General features: G+C 34.5%; 1 protein-coding gene across 9 annotated transcripts in view; it reads left to right on the top strand.

Moving 5' to 3' along the window:
- ZNF148 (zinc finger protein 148) overlaps positions 1-16,551 on the top strand; it is a 130,896-nt gene extending 114,345 nt beyond the window's left edge. For 8 of the 9 annotated variants that reach the window (XM_069475149.1, XM_069475147.1, XM_069475145.1 and 5 more), the window contains 2 exons: positions 7,860-7,978; positions 8,247-16,551. In XM_069475149.1, the coding sequence (XP_069331250.1) occupies positions 7,860-7,978; positions 8,247-9,845 (1,718 nt within the window). In that variant the 3' untranslated portion in view covers positions 9,846-16,551. The remainder of the gene's footprint in view (positions 1-7,859; positions 7,979-8,246) is intronic. The other variant, XM_069475146.1, reaches the window with a different exon arrangement.
- Positions 16,552-16,991: the final 440 nt, after the last annotated feature.

Below are 16,991 nucleotides of genomic sequence, written 5' to 3'. Positions count from 1 at the left end.
CAGAATGAGAGATAAGCAGAAAGCTTAGGAAGAAGGCTTGAAGAATTAACATTTCACATTTGGAGGGAGGAGGGTGAGCTGGAAAGACCATTGGCAAGTTGCAGTCAGGTTGAAGTAGTAGTACAAATATAGTAGAAGCCAGGGGAAAAGCAAATTTTAATAAAAAGAAAAGGATTATTTGAGATGAATGTTGTTGAGGGGACTAGTAAGATAACTGAAGAGATTTGGTTGTATTGGTTACTTGAAGGTGATTTGCAAGAACCATTTTGATGGGGTGGTAATTGTAGAAGCTAGATTAGAATGGTTTGAAAAGAGGGAGAGAGGAGGATTAGTTGAAACTGCCAAAAATCAGCTATGTCAAACCACAGCGAGTAGATTATGCATAAAGCTTATGTCTCTATAACCCTCTCATATATAGCTTACCCTAATAATTTCACATTTACTATAGTAAGAATTGTTGCCCATAAACAGCTAAATGTATGCAGTATCGAAATTACTAGGGAGAAACATCAAAGTGGGGGAAATGGTTTCAACATGTGACTATTGGAAGAGAAACTCCAGAGCCCTTGGGTATTAGAAAATTACCATTTGTGGGACACCTTGAGGTCATTTTTTTCCTTACCATGTTATTGCATTACTGAATGTAAAACACATTTACAGACTTCTTGGTACTTTTCAGGTAGCTTTTTCTGTTAGTGTTAAAAAATCATTCACATGCTATATAGACTGTCTTCCTTTCCCAGTAGAGAGGTTCTGGCCCTCAAGGGGAAAAACAATAACAGGATTTTCTCCAAAAGGAATTTCATTTAAGTGTTTTTGTTTTTCTTAGGAAAAACAGATATCAGTCATAACAAAGTACCCAAGTCAGGAACAAAATATAGAGCCCATTATCACCACTACTTTTTAATATAATGTTTGAGAATAGTAGACAAGAGAAAAAATATTGTAGGTTAAAAAATCTTTTTTTGCAACAGTATGATTATAGGCTTGGAAGCCCAAAGAAATTCAGCCGAAAATTACTGCAAATTCATTAAAATAGCTGAAAACCATACACTTTGTGTATACACGCAGACACACACACACACACACACACACTCTTACAGGCAGAGAGTAGAAGGTATAATGGATGAAAACACTTTTTATAACATCAACAACAAAAAGATAAGGAACAAATTTAACAAGATGTAGAAAATCCCATATGAGGAAATCGTTAAAAACATTGCTCAGGACACAAAACAAAATTTTGTCAAATGGGAAGACTTATCTTCCCCCCCCCCCCCCCCGTAAAAAGAGTCAACATCATAAAGTATATCAGTTTTCTATATGTAATATAAACATTTCAACAAACTTCTCCCCCCCACTCAACTGCTAGATAAGCTAATTCTGACGTTTATATGGAAATTAGACCAACAAGACAAACCAGAAGAACACAGGAAGAGAACAATGATAGGATTAGCCTTATCAGATGATATTTTATTTTATTTTATTGAGATGGGATCTTGCTATGTTGCCCAGGCTGGTCTCGAACTCCTGGCCTTAAGTGATCTCTTGTGTTGGCTTCCCAAAGTGCTAGAATTACAGGCATGAGCCACCACACCTGGCCTAAAGGATATTTTAAAGGCTTAATAATTTTGGTTCTGGCTTATGAATAGTCACACCAATGGAACAGAATAGAAGGTCGGAAATAGACCCATGGAACTTATTAGTGTATGATTTTGATAAAGAAATGATGAAATGTGATTGAGAAAAGCTGAACTTCTCAATAAATGGTGTTGGGAAACTGGATAGCCATCTGGAAAAGCCAAGTTTTATCCATATCTCACATTCTGTCTCAAGATGAACTCCAAATATATCAGAGATTTAATGTGAAAAATGAAATGTAGAATTTAAACTTAGGAGTCTGTGAAAATATGGGCACATTGGAGTGGAGGAGTCCTTTCTAAATAACACTCAAAATCCGATATCCATAAAAGAAAAGATTGGTAAGTTCAACTACATAAAAACTAAAACCCCTAGTAGCAAACTACTCTACCCCTCCCATTCAAGGGGGGAAAAGTCCTGAAACTCATTATACACAAAAGACCAACCTCCCTAATAAAGCTCTTATAGGTCATCAAGAAAAAGACCGACAATATATAAAAAAAATTTAAAGAATAAATGAAAAATATGAGCAGACATTTCATAGAAAATGAAATATACAATGGTTCAGGCTTGTACTGAGATTTTTTTGTCTGTTAAGTATGCAGTCATAAGAAAGTTTGACGACATAGTAGTTTATAGTAAGGTTATAGGGAAACAGTCACTCATACATGGCTGGTAGGGGTACTGATTGATAGCATTTTCTGTGGAGACCAATTTGGTAATATATTTCAAAATCACAAATGTGTTTATTATTTGTCCGGAAATTCTGTTTCTGGGAATTTATCCCACAAATGTACCTGCAAAGGTGTGAGCTACTGTATTTGCAAAGTTATCCATTATAAAATTATAATAGTAAATATTTGGAAATATTAGGGAATTGGTTAAATAAATTGTAATATGTCTGTCTTTCCATCAGTGAAAAATACCAGCTGTCAGAATGAGATAGTTTTTTCTACTGATAAAATCTCCAAGATACTTTGTTGGCTGAAGAAAAAAAGAGATAAGAACAGTGAATAAAATATGCTATCTTTGTAAAAGAATGAGAGAAAAATAGAAAAGAGACGATGTATTCATTTTTGCTTATGTTATATGAAACTCTGGGAAAAAAAAATGAATAAATGTAGTTATCTATGTGGGGGCAAAGACAGAAGGAAGACATTTTCCTGTTTACTTTTTGTGTGTGTGGAGACAGAGTCTTACTCGGTTGCCTGGGCTAGAGTGCAGTGGCATCACCCTAGCTCACAGCAACCTCAAACTCCTGGGCTCTGGAGCCTCCTGCCTCAGCCTCCTGAGTAGCTGGGACTATGGGGCGTGTACTGCCATGCCCGGCTAATTTTTTTTTTCTATTTTTAGTAGAAACAGGGTCTTGCTCTTGCTCAGGCTGGTCTCTGACTCCTGAGCTCAAGCAGTCCTCCTCCCTTGGCTTCCTAGAGTGCTAAGATTACAGGTGTGAGCCACCACACCTGGTCCTCCTGTTTACTTTTTAAAAGTTGTTTTGAACTGTGTGAATACATTACCTAATCTGTCAACAAGCAGGTATCTTTAAATGGTGAAACTTAGATTTAAAAAATTTCTAGAATGGCTAGTTAAAAAGAAGGAAAGGATAAGAGCATAAAAATGGATGGGAGGGAACAAAGATACAAAGAAAGATGGTAAAAAAGAAAGGAAATACATACAAAAGGAGAACAAAAGACAGAAAAGAATAAAAATGAGAACTAACAACAGTGGGTAATCAAAAGATAATTGACTAGAAGGTGAATTTGTGTTTGCATTCACCCCTGGCTGACTTAGCCATCATAATTGTATGTAGTTTGTGGGGGTGCTGTGAGGGATTGTTTTTAGCAACAAAGGAACATTTGTGCAAATTACTTTTAAGGTATTACTGTTTCTAGTACTTTTTCATTAAAGGAAATGTCTTAGTGTTGCTTCTATTAATAGTTAAATGAGCTGTTTAATTCTTGATCATCTATTAGAATGCATCAGACAATTTAAACATGGATTTTTCTCTAGTTAATTTATTTTGAGTTTAATTTTGAGCTCTTTGAGGGGGAAATCATTTCTCATTTACTTTGCATGGTGTCAGTTGTTTTATCATGCAGTATTTTTTCAGTTACAAATTTATTGAGATATAATTCACATCAAAAAACCCAATTTAAAGTGTACAATTCAATACTTTTTAGTATGGTCACAGAATTGTTCAACTATCATCACTATCTAATTTTTAGAATATTTTTGTCACCCCAAAAAGTATACCCATACCTCTTAGTCACTCTCCATTCCCCACTCCCTTCCAGTCCCAGGCAACTATTAATCACTTTCTATCACCATGGATTTGCCTATTATGGGCATCTTATACTTAATTTTATTTCTCTTTATAGCTGAATGGTATTCCATGTATTGATATACCACATTTTCACTCATTCATCAGTTGATGGACATTTGGGCTATTTCTACTTTTTGGCTATTGTGAATAATGCTGCTATGGAATGAGTTTTTATGTGAACCTATGTTTTTAGTGTTCTTGGGTATGTGCCTAGGAGTGGAATTGCTGGGTTGTATGGTAACTCTATGTTTAACATCTTGACGTTGCAAAATTGCTTTCCAAAGCAGCGGCACCATTTTACAATCCTACTAGCTGTGTATGAGGATTTCAGTTTCTTTACATCCATGCTATTATTTGTTACTGTCTGTCTTTGATTTTAGCCATCCTAGTAGGTGTGCAGTGGTATCTATCTCATTGTGGTTTTGATTTACATTTCCCTGGTGATAACATATTGAGCATCATTTCATGTGCTGATTGGTCATTTGTATATCTTCTTTGGAAAAATGTCCATTCAGATATTTTGCCCATTTTTAAATTAGTTTATTTATCTGATTACTATTGAGTTGTAAGAGTTTTTATATTCTGGGTATGTGTCCCTTAGATACACAATTTGCAAATATTTTATCCCATTCTGTGGATTATCTTTTTACTTTTTAAAAACCGTGAAGTTTATCATTTTAATCATTTTACGTGTACAATTTAGTGACATTGAGTACATTTATAATATTGCATAACCAAATTGTAACTCTGTAACCATTAAACAATAACTTCCCTTTTCTCCCTCCTCCAGTCCTGATATAATTGCTGTTCTACTTTCTCTCTGAATTTGCGTATTCCATTAATACCTCACATAAGCAGAATCATTCCACATTTGTCTTTTTTTTTTTTTTTTTTTTTTTAAAGAGACAGGGTCTCACTCTGTAGTCCAGGCTGGAGTACAGTGGCCTGATCACAGCTCACTGCAACCTCAAACTCCTGGGCTCAAATGATCCTCCTGCCTCAAGCTCCCAAATAGCTGGGACTACAGGCACACACCACCACACCTGGCTAATTTTTTTATTTTTAGTAGAGGTGGGGGGGTCTCACTCTTGCTCAGGCTGGTCTCGAACTCCTGAGCTCAAGCAATCCTCCCTTGGCCTCCCAGAGTGCTAGGATTACAGGTGTGAATCACCACGCCCGGCCCCTTTCTTACTTTTGATAAATGACTTAACTTCTGATCTTAATGAACTCTGTCATCTACAGTCTCCTTTTCAAAATTTGCATCTATTTTTACATCTCCTTTCTGACAACATTATCTGTAATCTCCTTACTTTCTCATCCTGGTTCCTGTGGGATCTTGTTCTTTTGATTATGTGCCATTTCAATTTTAGTTCAGTATTCCTATTCAATTTCTCTTCTTCATTGGCTCTTCTGTCTTCAAACAATTGAAGCCAGATTGTTTGAAGCCAGATTGTATGGCTGTCTCCAGCCATAATAATACTTATTCTTGAGTAGATTTCCCCCTAACTATTACCTCTCTTCTCCTTTTTTTCATTTCTTTCACTTCCAAACTTTTAAAATAAGTGGTCTTCTCTCCCAGCTTCCATTGCTTCATTAGTTATTCATTCATTTAACCTTTTGGCCAAGTTAAGCTATTTTATAGTCTCTAAACATTTGGAATCCTTACTTGGAGCCCTATTATATGGGGCTGAGCTATTCTGTACTGAATTTGGGGTGACAAGCTTTGAGTCTTTGGCCACACCACCAGCAGCCTTTGGGGGCCTCTGTGGAACTTCCAAGAACTTAGTGTGAAAGCCACTGGAAAGTCCCTTCTGCCCTAGCATTTGGTAACTCTATAATAATTACATTAGCGATTACATTCTTGAGTGCTTAAAATAATTTACTTGTTGCCAAATTAAATTCTTTTCTTAGACACCATTTCTCCTTGACCTCTTATAGTACCCTGCCCCCCAACGCCCAAATTTTCTTTCCTTGGCTCTAATCACACGTAATCTAAGTGTTACTCAGCTTAAATTCCAACATTTCCAAGAAGCTTTTCTAAATCATACTAGCTCATGGTAACATTTTTACTACTAATAATCTGTAATAATCATTTATACCATTCATTTGGCACTTAAAATTGCACAAGGTACTGTGAGCTACGTAAATATGATTTAGGCCTAGATTTTGATCTAAAGAAATAAAATCTAGTAGAAGAATAGAGATGTACCAAATAATTATTTAGTTGAAAGTAATGAGTGCCATAGGAGAGGAACAGGTGGAATCCTCTGGAACTGAAGGAAGATAAAGGTGTCTTCTTTGCCGTGAGAGAATAGGACAAAGTATCCCAAAGGAGATGAGCTGGGTCTTGAAGGGAATATAGTATCTGAACACCCAGAAGTGGGCATTCCTGACTGACGAGCAGCATGAATCAAGGCAAAAGTAGGAAAGCATGACATGGCAGGTAGTTTGGTTTGGTTAAGAATGGAAATAGTGGGATATAAAGATGTAAAACTAAACCAGAGCTGGACATAGTTTCATTAGTTGTCTTTTTATAATGTGTGTATCTTGTTTTCCCAATTGTGTTATAAATCCTTTGAAGACAAAAAGTATGTCTTACACTTTTTTTGTTTTTTTGAAACAGAGTCTCGCTCTGTTGCCCAGGCTAGAGTGCCGTGGCGTCAAGCTCACAGCAACCTCAAACTCCTAGACTTAAGTAATCCTTCTGCCTCAGCCTCCCGACTAGCTGGGATTATAGGCATGTTCCACCATACCCGGCTAATTTTTTTCTATATATATATATTTTTTTTTAGCTGTCCAGATCATTTCTTTCTATTTTTAGTAGAGACGGGGGTCTTGCTCTTGCTCAGGCTGGTCTCGAACTCCTGACCTCGAGCGATCCTCCCGCCTCGGCCTCCCAGAGTGCTAGGATTACAGGCGTGAACCACCACGCCCGGCCATGTCTTACACTTTTAACCTTCTACGGCAGGTTAACTTACAGCAGGGCCATATGGGTAGAGGAGCAGCATGCAGTAAAATTTTGTTGAATGTATGAAAGGTAGAAACAGTAGTTCTCCAAACCAGCATTGCTTAAGGTAACTTTTCTTGTCATACCCTCTGTTTACTTAGACTGTGATTTTTATCAGTAAAAACTATTTTAGAGCTCCCTAGTAATGGTTCCTCATAGCTATAGCCCTTAGAGGATTAAAAAAATGGGGATGGAGGCAGTTGTGTGTCCAACTAACAGTACTCAGTTTAATTCATTCCCCCAAATGATATGAGAAATGCTGGTTTGAGTTGAAAACAAGAAAATCAATATAAACAAACCTTACGTTTGAAACTTAAGTCTCTAAGCTTTTTAAATATTTATGATATTATATTTTTAAGAATATTTTCCTAGGATTCATATTTCATCTAACTACAAAAGTTTTAAAAATAAATTAAGAGTTAAAAAACTATACCCAAGAATTGTGTTGGACTGTGCATTGGTAACTTTTTTTTTCCTTCAAAATGTGTTCTAAAATATTGTTTTGTATGATTGCAAAAAAGATTAGAAACGTCAGCTACTCTACTGAAGCAATGTTCTTACTGTTATAAATTCTTGGTACTACTGGTCTCCATGGAAAGAGCATGTTATGTACACACATAACAAAAAGGCAGGAAAATTGAGTATGCTTGCTTTTAGCCCTTTTTTTACAACAACATATTGCTAATTCTTTTCATATTTATAAAGCAAAATATACTTGATAAATTAAACTGAAAGATGTACTTAGTATAAGGGAGCCTTTTTATTATTTAAAAAGAGCAAATAAATTATAACTTTCAAAAGCCTTTTATTTTGGAGATTCTTATGGCAAAGCAATTCATTATTTTTCAATTATTTGTTTTGTTTTAAACTTTCTGTGTCATGTACTAGGTGAAAAACCATTTCGCTGTGATGAATGTGGTATGAGATTCATACAAAAATATCATATGGAAAGGCATAAGAGAACTCATAGTGGAGAAAAACCTTACCAGTGTGAATACTGTTTACAGGTAAGAGACGTGGCTTGAAATTCTTCTATCCTAATTAAATTATAAAATAATTTCAATAAATTATATGTGAAAATATTATTTACTATTAGAACTGAGGAACTTTCTAACTCTCATTGATTAGATTTGTAATAGACCATTGTCTCGGTGAATTCATTTGGAATTATTTATGTTATACTTACATATCTTTATATTAATTTTTTATTTCTTTTTTTCTTTTCTTGGTTGACCCAAAACACAAAAACCCACTACCAACCTCTGAATTCAACAGTATTTTTCCAGAACAGATCGTGTATTGAAACATAAACGCATGTGCCATGAAAATCATGACAAAAAACTAAACAGATGTGCCATCAAAGGTGGCCTTCTGACATCCGAGGAAGATTCTGGCTTTTCTACATCACCAAAAGATAACTCACTGCCAAAAAAGAAAAGGCAGAAAACTGAGAAGAAATCATCGGGAATGGACAAAGAGAGTGCTTTGGACAAATCAGACCTGAAGAAAGACAAAAATGATTACTTGCCCCTTTACTCTTCAAGTACTAAAGTAAAAGATGAGTATATGGTAGCAGAATATGCCGTTGAAATGCCACATTCTTCAGTTGGGGGATCGCATTTAGAAGATGCATCAGGAGAAATACACCCACCTAAATTAGTTCTCAAAAAAATTAATAGTAAGAGAAGTCTGAAACAGCCCTTGGAGCAAAGTCAAACAATTTCACCTCTGTCCACATATGAAGAAAGCAAAGTTTCAAAGTATGCATTTGAACTTGTGGATAAGCAAGCTTTACTGGACTCAGAAGGCAATGCTGACATCGATCAGGTTGATAATTTGCAAGAGGGGCCCAGTAAACCTGTGCATAGTAGTACTAATTATGATGATGCCATGCAATTTTTGAAGAAGAAGCGGTATCTTCAAGCAGCAAGTAACAACAGCAGGGAGTATGCGCTGAATGTGGGTACCATAGCTTCACAGCCTTCTGTAACACAAGCAGCTGTGGCCAGTGTCATTGATGAAAGTACTACAGCATCCATATTAGATTCACAGGCACTGAATGTGGACATTAAGAATAATCATGACAAAAATGTTATTCCAGATGAGGTACTGCAGACTCTGTTGGATCATTACTCCCATAAAGCTAACGGACAGCATGAGATAACATTCAGTGTTGCAGATACTGAAGTGTCTTCTAGCATATCAATAAATTCTTCAGAGGTACCTGAAGTCACCCAGTCAGAGAATGTTGGATCAAGCTCCCAAGCATCCTCATCAGATAAAGCCAACATGTTGCAGGAATATTCAAAGTTTCTGCAGCAGGCTTTGGACAGAACTAGCCAAAATGATGCCTATTTGAATAGCCCGAGCCTTAACTTTGTGACTGATAACCAGACCCTTCCAAATCCGCCAACATTCTCGTCCATAGACAAGCAAGTCTATGCTGCCATGCCCATCAATAGCTTTCGATCAGGAATGAATTCTCCACTAAGAACAACTCCAGATAAGTCCCACTTTGGACTAATAGTTGGTGATTCCCAGCACTCATTTCCCTTTTCAGGTGATGAGACAAACCATGCTTCTGCCACATCCACACAGGACTTTTTGGATCAAGTGACTTCTCAGAAGAAAGCTGAGGCTCAGCCTGTCCACCAAGCTTACCAAATGAGCTCCTTTGAACAGCCCTTCCGTGCTCCATATCATGGATCAAGAGCTGGAATAGCTACTCAATTTAGCACTGCCAATGGACAGGTGAACCTTCGGGGACCAGGGACAAGTGCTGAATTTTCAGAATTTCCCTTGGTGAATGTAAATGATAATAGAGCTGGGATGACATCTTCACCTGATGCCACAACTGGCCAGACTTTTGGCTAAAAAAAACGTGTAAATAATACTGGCACTTTAGAACAGATTAATCAAGAGTGGGGTTACTCTGTGTAAAATGGAGTGCTGTACAGATTTAAGAGCAATGCGTAATAACAAGTTAAGCTGATACGAATAGCAAGATAATCCAATAACTGCATTTTGTTTGGTTAGTCAGCATTCTTTGAACTGCCTTACATGTTGTCACCTTTATAGAAGCAATGCATTACTTGTTTTAGATCAGAAACTTGCTATTCCACCTACACCAAGTTAAAAAGGAAAAAAAAAGACTTTCGCACAATTGTTTCCTAACTGATAACATTGTACATTCTTAGGAGATTAGTAATTGTGTGAAATTTACTCATACTGTTTCTAAGTTTTTCAGCATAGTCATTGCACTTCAGCAGGGAATCTGAGTATACTTTACAGAGTGAACTTAAAAAGTTTAAATGTCAAGAGATTATGGCTTAAATAAATTAGTGGGTCCTATAGGGGGAAAAAAGAAACCAAGAAACCACCTTTTAAAAAGAATGATATGCCATATACCCTTGATTTTCATTTTGCATTATATTGACGTGTTTTTTTGAAGAAAAAAGTAATAAAAATCTGATAGTCTAAGACTCCACTATTTAAAAGCCTAATTACTTTTCAAATATGCATACTTTCAAAACTTTTACCAAAATACACAACTGTTGAAGCATTCACTTCTCTATGGAAGTATGCATATTGGTGTCAGTTTCTTTGTACAGTTGTACCTAGATATTTTTTATGATTTTTCATGTGCAGGTATCAAGGTTTTGAAGTTTTAGTAAAAAAATATTCTGTAGATTACATTCCCAAGAACATAATGCTTACACAAAATGTATATTCCATGTTTTAAAGCTTAATTGTATTTTACTTTACATATACACTTCAGTTAACATAGAGCACTTAGAATCTATTTGGTATTTTTGATTTCTCAAAGTAAAAAAAAAAATTTAGATTTTTAGGTTTGATATGGTTGTGTCATAATCATCTCATAATTGACAGTTTTAATTTTTGGCAATAAAAGGAAATTGGGGTATCTTTGGAACTGTAAAACCTGGTTTAATCCTTCTCTTTCTAGATTCTTGATAGATTGGATAATTAAACAGTATCCAGAGAAACTAAAGAAATGGGCATTTTAATTGCGTATTTTATCTTGAGTTACTTTTTAATGAACACTGCTCATTACAATTTTACAAACCAAAAGTGTTTACTAATTCCAGTAACTACAATTTCTTTTTCAGCTAGATGAGTGATCGGAAATTTTTTGTTGCATTTTAAAATCTAAATAAACTACAGACTTTATCCTTATACCATGAATGTTTTTTTTTTTATACTTTGTCTTAAAAATAATACAGCATGGTACAATAAATAGTGCTTTTTATATATATATATATCTATACACACATACTTTTCTGAAGAATGATGGTTTGAGTTACACTTTGGACACTTGATTTTTGAAAAATAACATTAGTTATATTGATTCTATTATCCTCTAATTTGCTCCAACTTTTTTGTTTTTGTACTTTAAATTTCCATCATCTTTGTCACAATGTGCATAGTGACATAGCACCAGTGAAAATCTAAAATTAATACCCTCAGAAGATGAAACTTTGTTGTTAATTTCCATTTTAACTTTTATACTGGCCCTGTACATCTGCATTCTTTGTTTCAGTATGAAATATGTTACCCATTTAAATTATTTTTTCTTTTATTTAATGTTATCCCAAGACTGTTCTCATAAAGAAAGGGAGCAAAGAACTATTTACCCTTAACGTCCTTTATTAATATTCACTTATTTTGAATATGTTGGTATTTTTATGATAAGGAATATAAATTATGTTTAATGTGGTTTTCTCTAAGCTTTAGTTATTAGCCTTGCTTAAAATACTAGTTTTCCCATTTGACAGCTTTCTTTGCTGCCAAATTTTTCAAGAATTTTAGACTTCTTTGAAGTAAATATTTAAGTTCTGCCATTATTGACTCTTAAGATTGGTGTGTGTTGTGCATCACATAATTACAGAAAGGCTTCATTCAGGTGAGATGTTAAAAATGGAACTGTGCTCACCCTAGATAAGCATTTGTATTTTTTGCATAGTACTTTTGATGAGAGTAGGCATTCATTTCCTGAGTTGACTTTTTTGGAGCCTGATCAAAAATTTGTTCCATTGAGAACATGATGTAATTCTTGGTATACACTTAGAGTTTTGTTTTGTTTTGTTTTAACATCACCAGCACAGTTTTTAGAATGTGACTCTATTGCTGAGCAGTCAGGGTAAGCTTAGGAAGGAAGGCCTTGGAAAATGATAGTTATGCAAGCAGAATTTCAGGTGTCACATTCCTGTCTTTAACACATTTCTTTACATAATGGCAGACTTTTCTACCAAGTTGTAAGCATTTTTGGGATAAGTGATACTCAGCCAGCATAACTTAGTGACTTACCATTTAAGTGTAGTCGTCACTCTCTTACTGTGAAATTCTAAATGCCTACCAGAGTTACCTTGTGTGATCATCACATGATAAACATCTCAACAGTTTTGGGTTTCCCCACTTTGGTTCAGAAAGTTATTTAATTTCTATCTGGGCATTAATAGAGAAAATAAGTAGCCTTGTGTGCTGCTTTAGATAGAAACATGGAGGATATGAAATATCCTTTTGCGATTCATGTTTCTCATTTCTTGCAGTGAGCAAATTGTTCTATAAAAACATGCTTGTACACCCTTAAATTTTGATCAATGTGAATGAGGTGTGCTTTATCTCTTGGGACCTACTCATGTTTGAAGATTGGAAACATCACGTTAGATGAGGTAATATCTCTTGAACATCTTCTAAAAGGGTTTTTTTTTTTTTTTAACTTCTTATTGCACACATATATCATTTGGTTTTGAATATTTGAGTGGCTCTTAAATATTTTAGATCTACATGCAAATGTGGTACTCAATAAGGTAGCAGTCCATCTTCCTAGCTCTGGCTGAGGATGCCAGCAGTCGGGTCATCTTATCTCAAGAGGCAAAAGAGACCTTGTGCTCAGGGCAGGATTTTGTTTCCACAGATGAGAGACACTTGCAAAGTACCAGCTAGGTTAGATCTTTTGCCACTTCTTTCATTTTATTAATTTGGGTTTTTAAAGGGCTGTTGAAAAATAAAGCCGGGAAACTTTAAAAGTAGGCATTACTATAGTACTACGTTTCTTAGAACATTTTAAACTAGAACTCATTTTTCACAGTATATTTACTTGAAGAAGCACTATTATCAATGAGAAATATTTTGAGTCTGCAATTTAATTTAAACCTTTTCCGTTTCAAATTGCTTTATTTCAGGGAAATAATTTTCCAGTTGTTTTTGCTATATTCTGCAAATAAAAATTGTATGTTTCCTTTTTTCATTTAAACTTTGGTAGGAAACAAACTAAAGCAGACAAACATTTCTTGTTATGTTTGTTGCTTTCTTTAATCCAATGGATAAAAAAGTAAAACCCTGTAAACATTATTTTATTTTTTTATGCAATACCATGCTGTAAATATGGTTCATCAAATAAGGATGTACCTATGATTGAATCTTTTAATTCTGCACAGTTAGAGTTTATATATAAACGTGTCTTGACAATCAAGGACTTTTATGTGAGTCTTCCTTTATGATGTTTATTAATGTTATGCATTCCATTTGTTTTGAAGTGAGTACCAATGTGCTAATTTGTATTGTCTGAAAGTATGTAATGTTTTTACAGCTTGTTTTTAAGAATCTGTAAATATGTACAAACAAATCACAGTACTGCTTTATGTTAGAAGGCATATGATGTTGTACTGTATGTAAGCAATAATACATAGCAGTGCTAACTTTACAAGTAGCATCAGGAAAGTTCTAAAAACATTTCAGAGTTATTAATTATCCTTATTTCATTTAATAATGATTATCTTTAATCAGTTTTTATAAGCAAATTCCATTGTTCCTCCTATTGGAACGTAACACTGTTTACACAGCATAATTGAAGTTGCAGGGGAGACAGGCTAAATCTGACTTCATCTGTACTCACTTTCACTAAGCATTGAATGGCCTTACCACTCTTCTGCAAGATGGAGGAAGACCGCAAAACTTAGTGCCCATCACACTGAAGGAAGGGATGTATTGTTGTTGTTTGTTTTTTTCCTGCTTCTGTACTGCTACCTAACTTCGTGGTTTGCTTTGGATTTTAATATTTGTTTCTGTTTTAGATTCAAGCCTGTAAGTTTTGAGGTGACTTCAGCTCCATTGTGAAATAGATAGTTCTCTTCATATTTCATAGCTACATTTCAATAATTCTAAACTTTCTACTTTGATTTTTAGATACTTATTTTTCAAGCTTGATTTCTCAGCTGATCAGATGAATTTATTCAACTTCAATACAAAGAAAGACAAACCTATTGTAGTTTGAAGTGAGTAGATATTATACTGTACAGAACAGCTAACTATTTGAACACACACATCACTGCTTTAGAAATAAAACCGCCAATTTATAAATGTATATGACCTACATTTTATAGGAAAAATGTTTTTAAATGCTAGTCATTTATATAATGTGCTTTGAAGGATTTGCTAGTCCACTTCTGTCACTTTTTAGTACACTGGTATCTTTTATATGTAATGTATGCTTTTTATTATTGTAGCAAAGCATTTCAGTAGAAAGACTTTTGCAACAATATGGGGGAAATTTTTCATTGTTGGATTTGAATTATACTGGATTTTATCTGTGTAGTCTTACTTGTCTTTATTTTAATGCTGTCTGGAAGGGAACTTGGTATCCAAATAAAGCAGGTAACCTCATTTTACTTCAAGGGCATACTGTGTAGTGCTGAATTTAATCTGAAAATCTGATTTTGAAAAGAAAAATAAGTTTATAAAAATTGTACAGAAGAAATTAAATGTGTGATGGAAATCCTGATGGTGGAGCACGTTGAATTTTCTGACATATAGTGTTATTTTCCTGGGATCCCCTATGCCTTCTTTGTATTTCAACTATTAAAGGAAAAACCCTGTCATTAAAACTGGTAGGACAATAGGATATTCTGATTATACAGTATTACTTTTCCTATCCCATTTTCTGACCTTTTCTCAATCACTGTAAATTTTTATTTTCTATTTTCTATTGATAATTAAACATGTACATAATATAGACGCTGTTGTATAGAACTGAATGAATTGGGTTTCTATGCTTGAATGAGTAGCTAAATGGAAATATTTGATGGATACTGAGAGTTCATAAAATGCCAGAGCAAATTTACGAGGGAAAGAAGGGGCAACGTGTGTTTTGGAAGGGTCAAAGCAGATTGTTTCTTTAACTCCCTAGGAAATCAGTGTGAAGAAATCAGCTGCAAACTCAGTATCAGATACTAAGTGGGTCTTTCCTTCCCCTCCTTCCCCAGAAATATGAGCACTAAATTTCAAAATCTACTCAGGTGAAAATTGCTTTGCAATGAAACTTATTACATTGAAATTTTCACTGTTAAAAGATATTTGTGATATTTTTAATACAAACTTTTACATCAGTAGTCAGCAGCCTGACAGTTGAATTTGGTAAGTCAATATATTTTAAAGTATATTTTGCCCTCCAAATAGAATTGTTTTTAAACAATTGGGAGGATTTTTTTTTTGTTTAAATAACATTTTTATTGTTATTGTAAAAAAAATCTTGCTTGACCCCATATTATGCCATGATGAATTGCTGAACCTTTATGATACAATGAAAGCTTGTTTCATGCATAGTTATGGAACATAGAATGTTCTTTAAACTGAACTATTCATAAGAGGTTTAATGAGTTTCACGGCTTTTGGCATGATTGTCACGTAGTTAACCCTGCCATTTGGAGTTTATAATACCATTTTATGTATTGTGATACTAAAGGAAGTTGTTTTGCTTTATTTTAAATTGAATTATTAGACTAACTTAAATATTTGCAAATTCTGCATTTTAAATGTGGCTGTTTGAAAATAAAAAATACAGAATACAGTTTTATGGATAATTTTCTAGCTGAATTTTTCACAGTATTCTGAACCAAATAATTAATGGTAAATATGCAAAAACTGTGGTGCATAGATAGCTAATATTAAAGAGAAAAGGATGTCTGTGTGGAATTAACAGTTATACAAATTGGGTAACAATTTTCAGGGCCATTACTATAGCTTTGTGTGGAATGTTATTAGACCAGTTCTAAAATGCAAGAGTCAAATGTTACTGTCATTTAGTATTTTAGACTTGAAATATGTTTAACATAGGGCTAAGAATATATATGTGGTTTTTTCTTTGCAGATAAGATTCTATTAACCCACCATTAGTAGCATACATGGGATTTTTTTTTCTTTCATTATTGGAGATAGATTTGTTTTCATCCATCTACCGCCTTGCCAGTACCCTATCTTGTGACCAGCGGGATGCACTGTAAGAAAGCTGTCTGCAGTTAGGAGTGCAGTCTGGGTCCACGGAACAAATTTAAATCAATTGGCCCTTGCAGAGATCAGTCCTGGGACCTTGGCCTTATTAGCATGGTGCTTTAACCAATTGTACAGAGTAATATCATCAACAGTCTACTAACGCATTTCCTAGATCCCAGTTTTTCTTGAATGATTAGGAATGGTGGGGAGAGGGGTGGGAAGGTACTCTACATGATACTTCTCCCATCTTCTGAAGATTATAAAAAAAATAAAATTGAAGTCACTTGAATTAATGTGTTGTCATTGAGTCTTAATTGACAAGTTTTCATGCACAAATTTTCCGATTATATGTTTGGATAGAATTTAAAAACATGTTTCAGAGTTCTGGCTATTTTATTTTTCTCCCTTTAGTGAACCTGATAAGGTGTTAGAATAAATTATATCCATATGATGGATAAAGAATCGGTGGAGGTAAAAAGCTTTAAGTGAACCAAAGCTAAAATTTGGGTCTCAATTTTAGTTCTTTTGTCATTTTCAAATATGAAAAGGACACACTAAAATATTTTACCCACACACTCATGCAGATGTATATGCATATGTGTAAGACCTTTGATGTGAAATGTGATACTGTAAATGGGAATGACATTACAAAATGATTTTCAAACGACTGGGAAAACTCAAGTTTAGAAACGAATTGTAATAGAACATTTGAGCTACTTACACAGGTGA

Source organism: Eulemur rufifrons, chromosome 7, assembly GCF_041146395.1.
Source record: "Eulemur rufifrons isolate Redbay chromosome 7, OSU_ERuf_1, whole genome shotgun sequence".
In the NCBI taxonomy this organism is placed as follows: Eukaryota; Metazoa; Chordata; class Mammalia; order Primates; family Lemuridae; genus Eulemur; species Eulemur rufifrons.
Note: the sequence above shows the minus strand (reverse complement) of the source record. Positions and strands in the feature narration are given on the sequence as shown.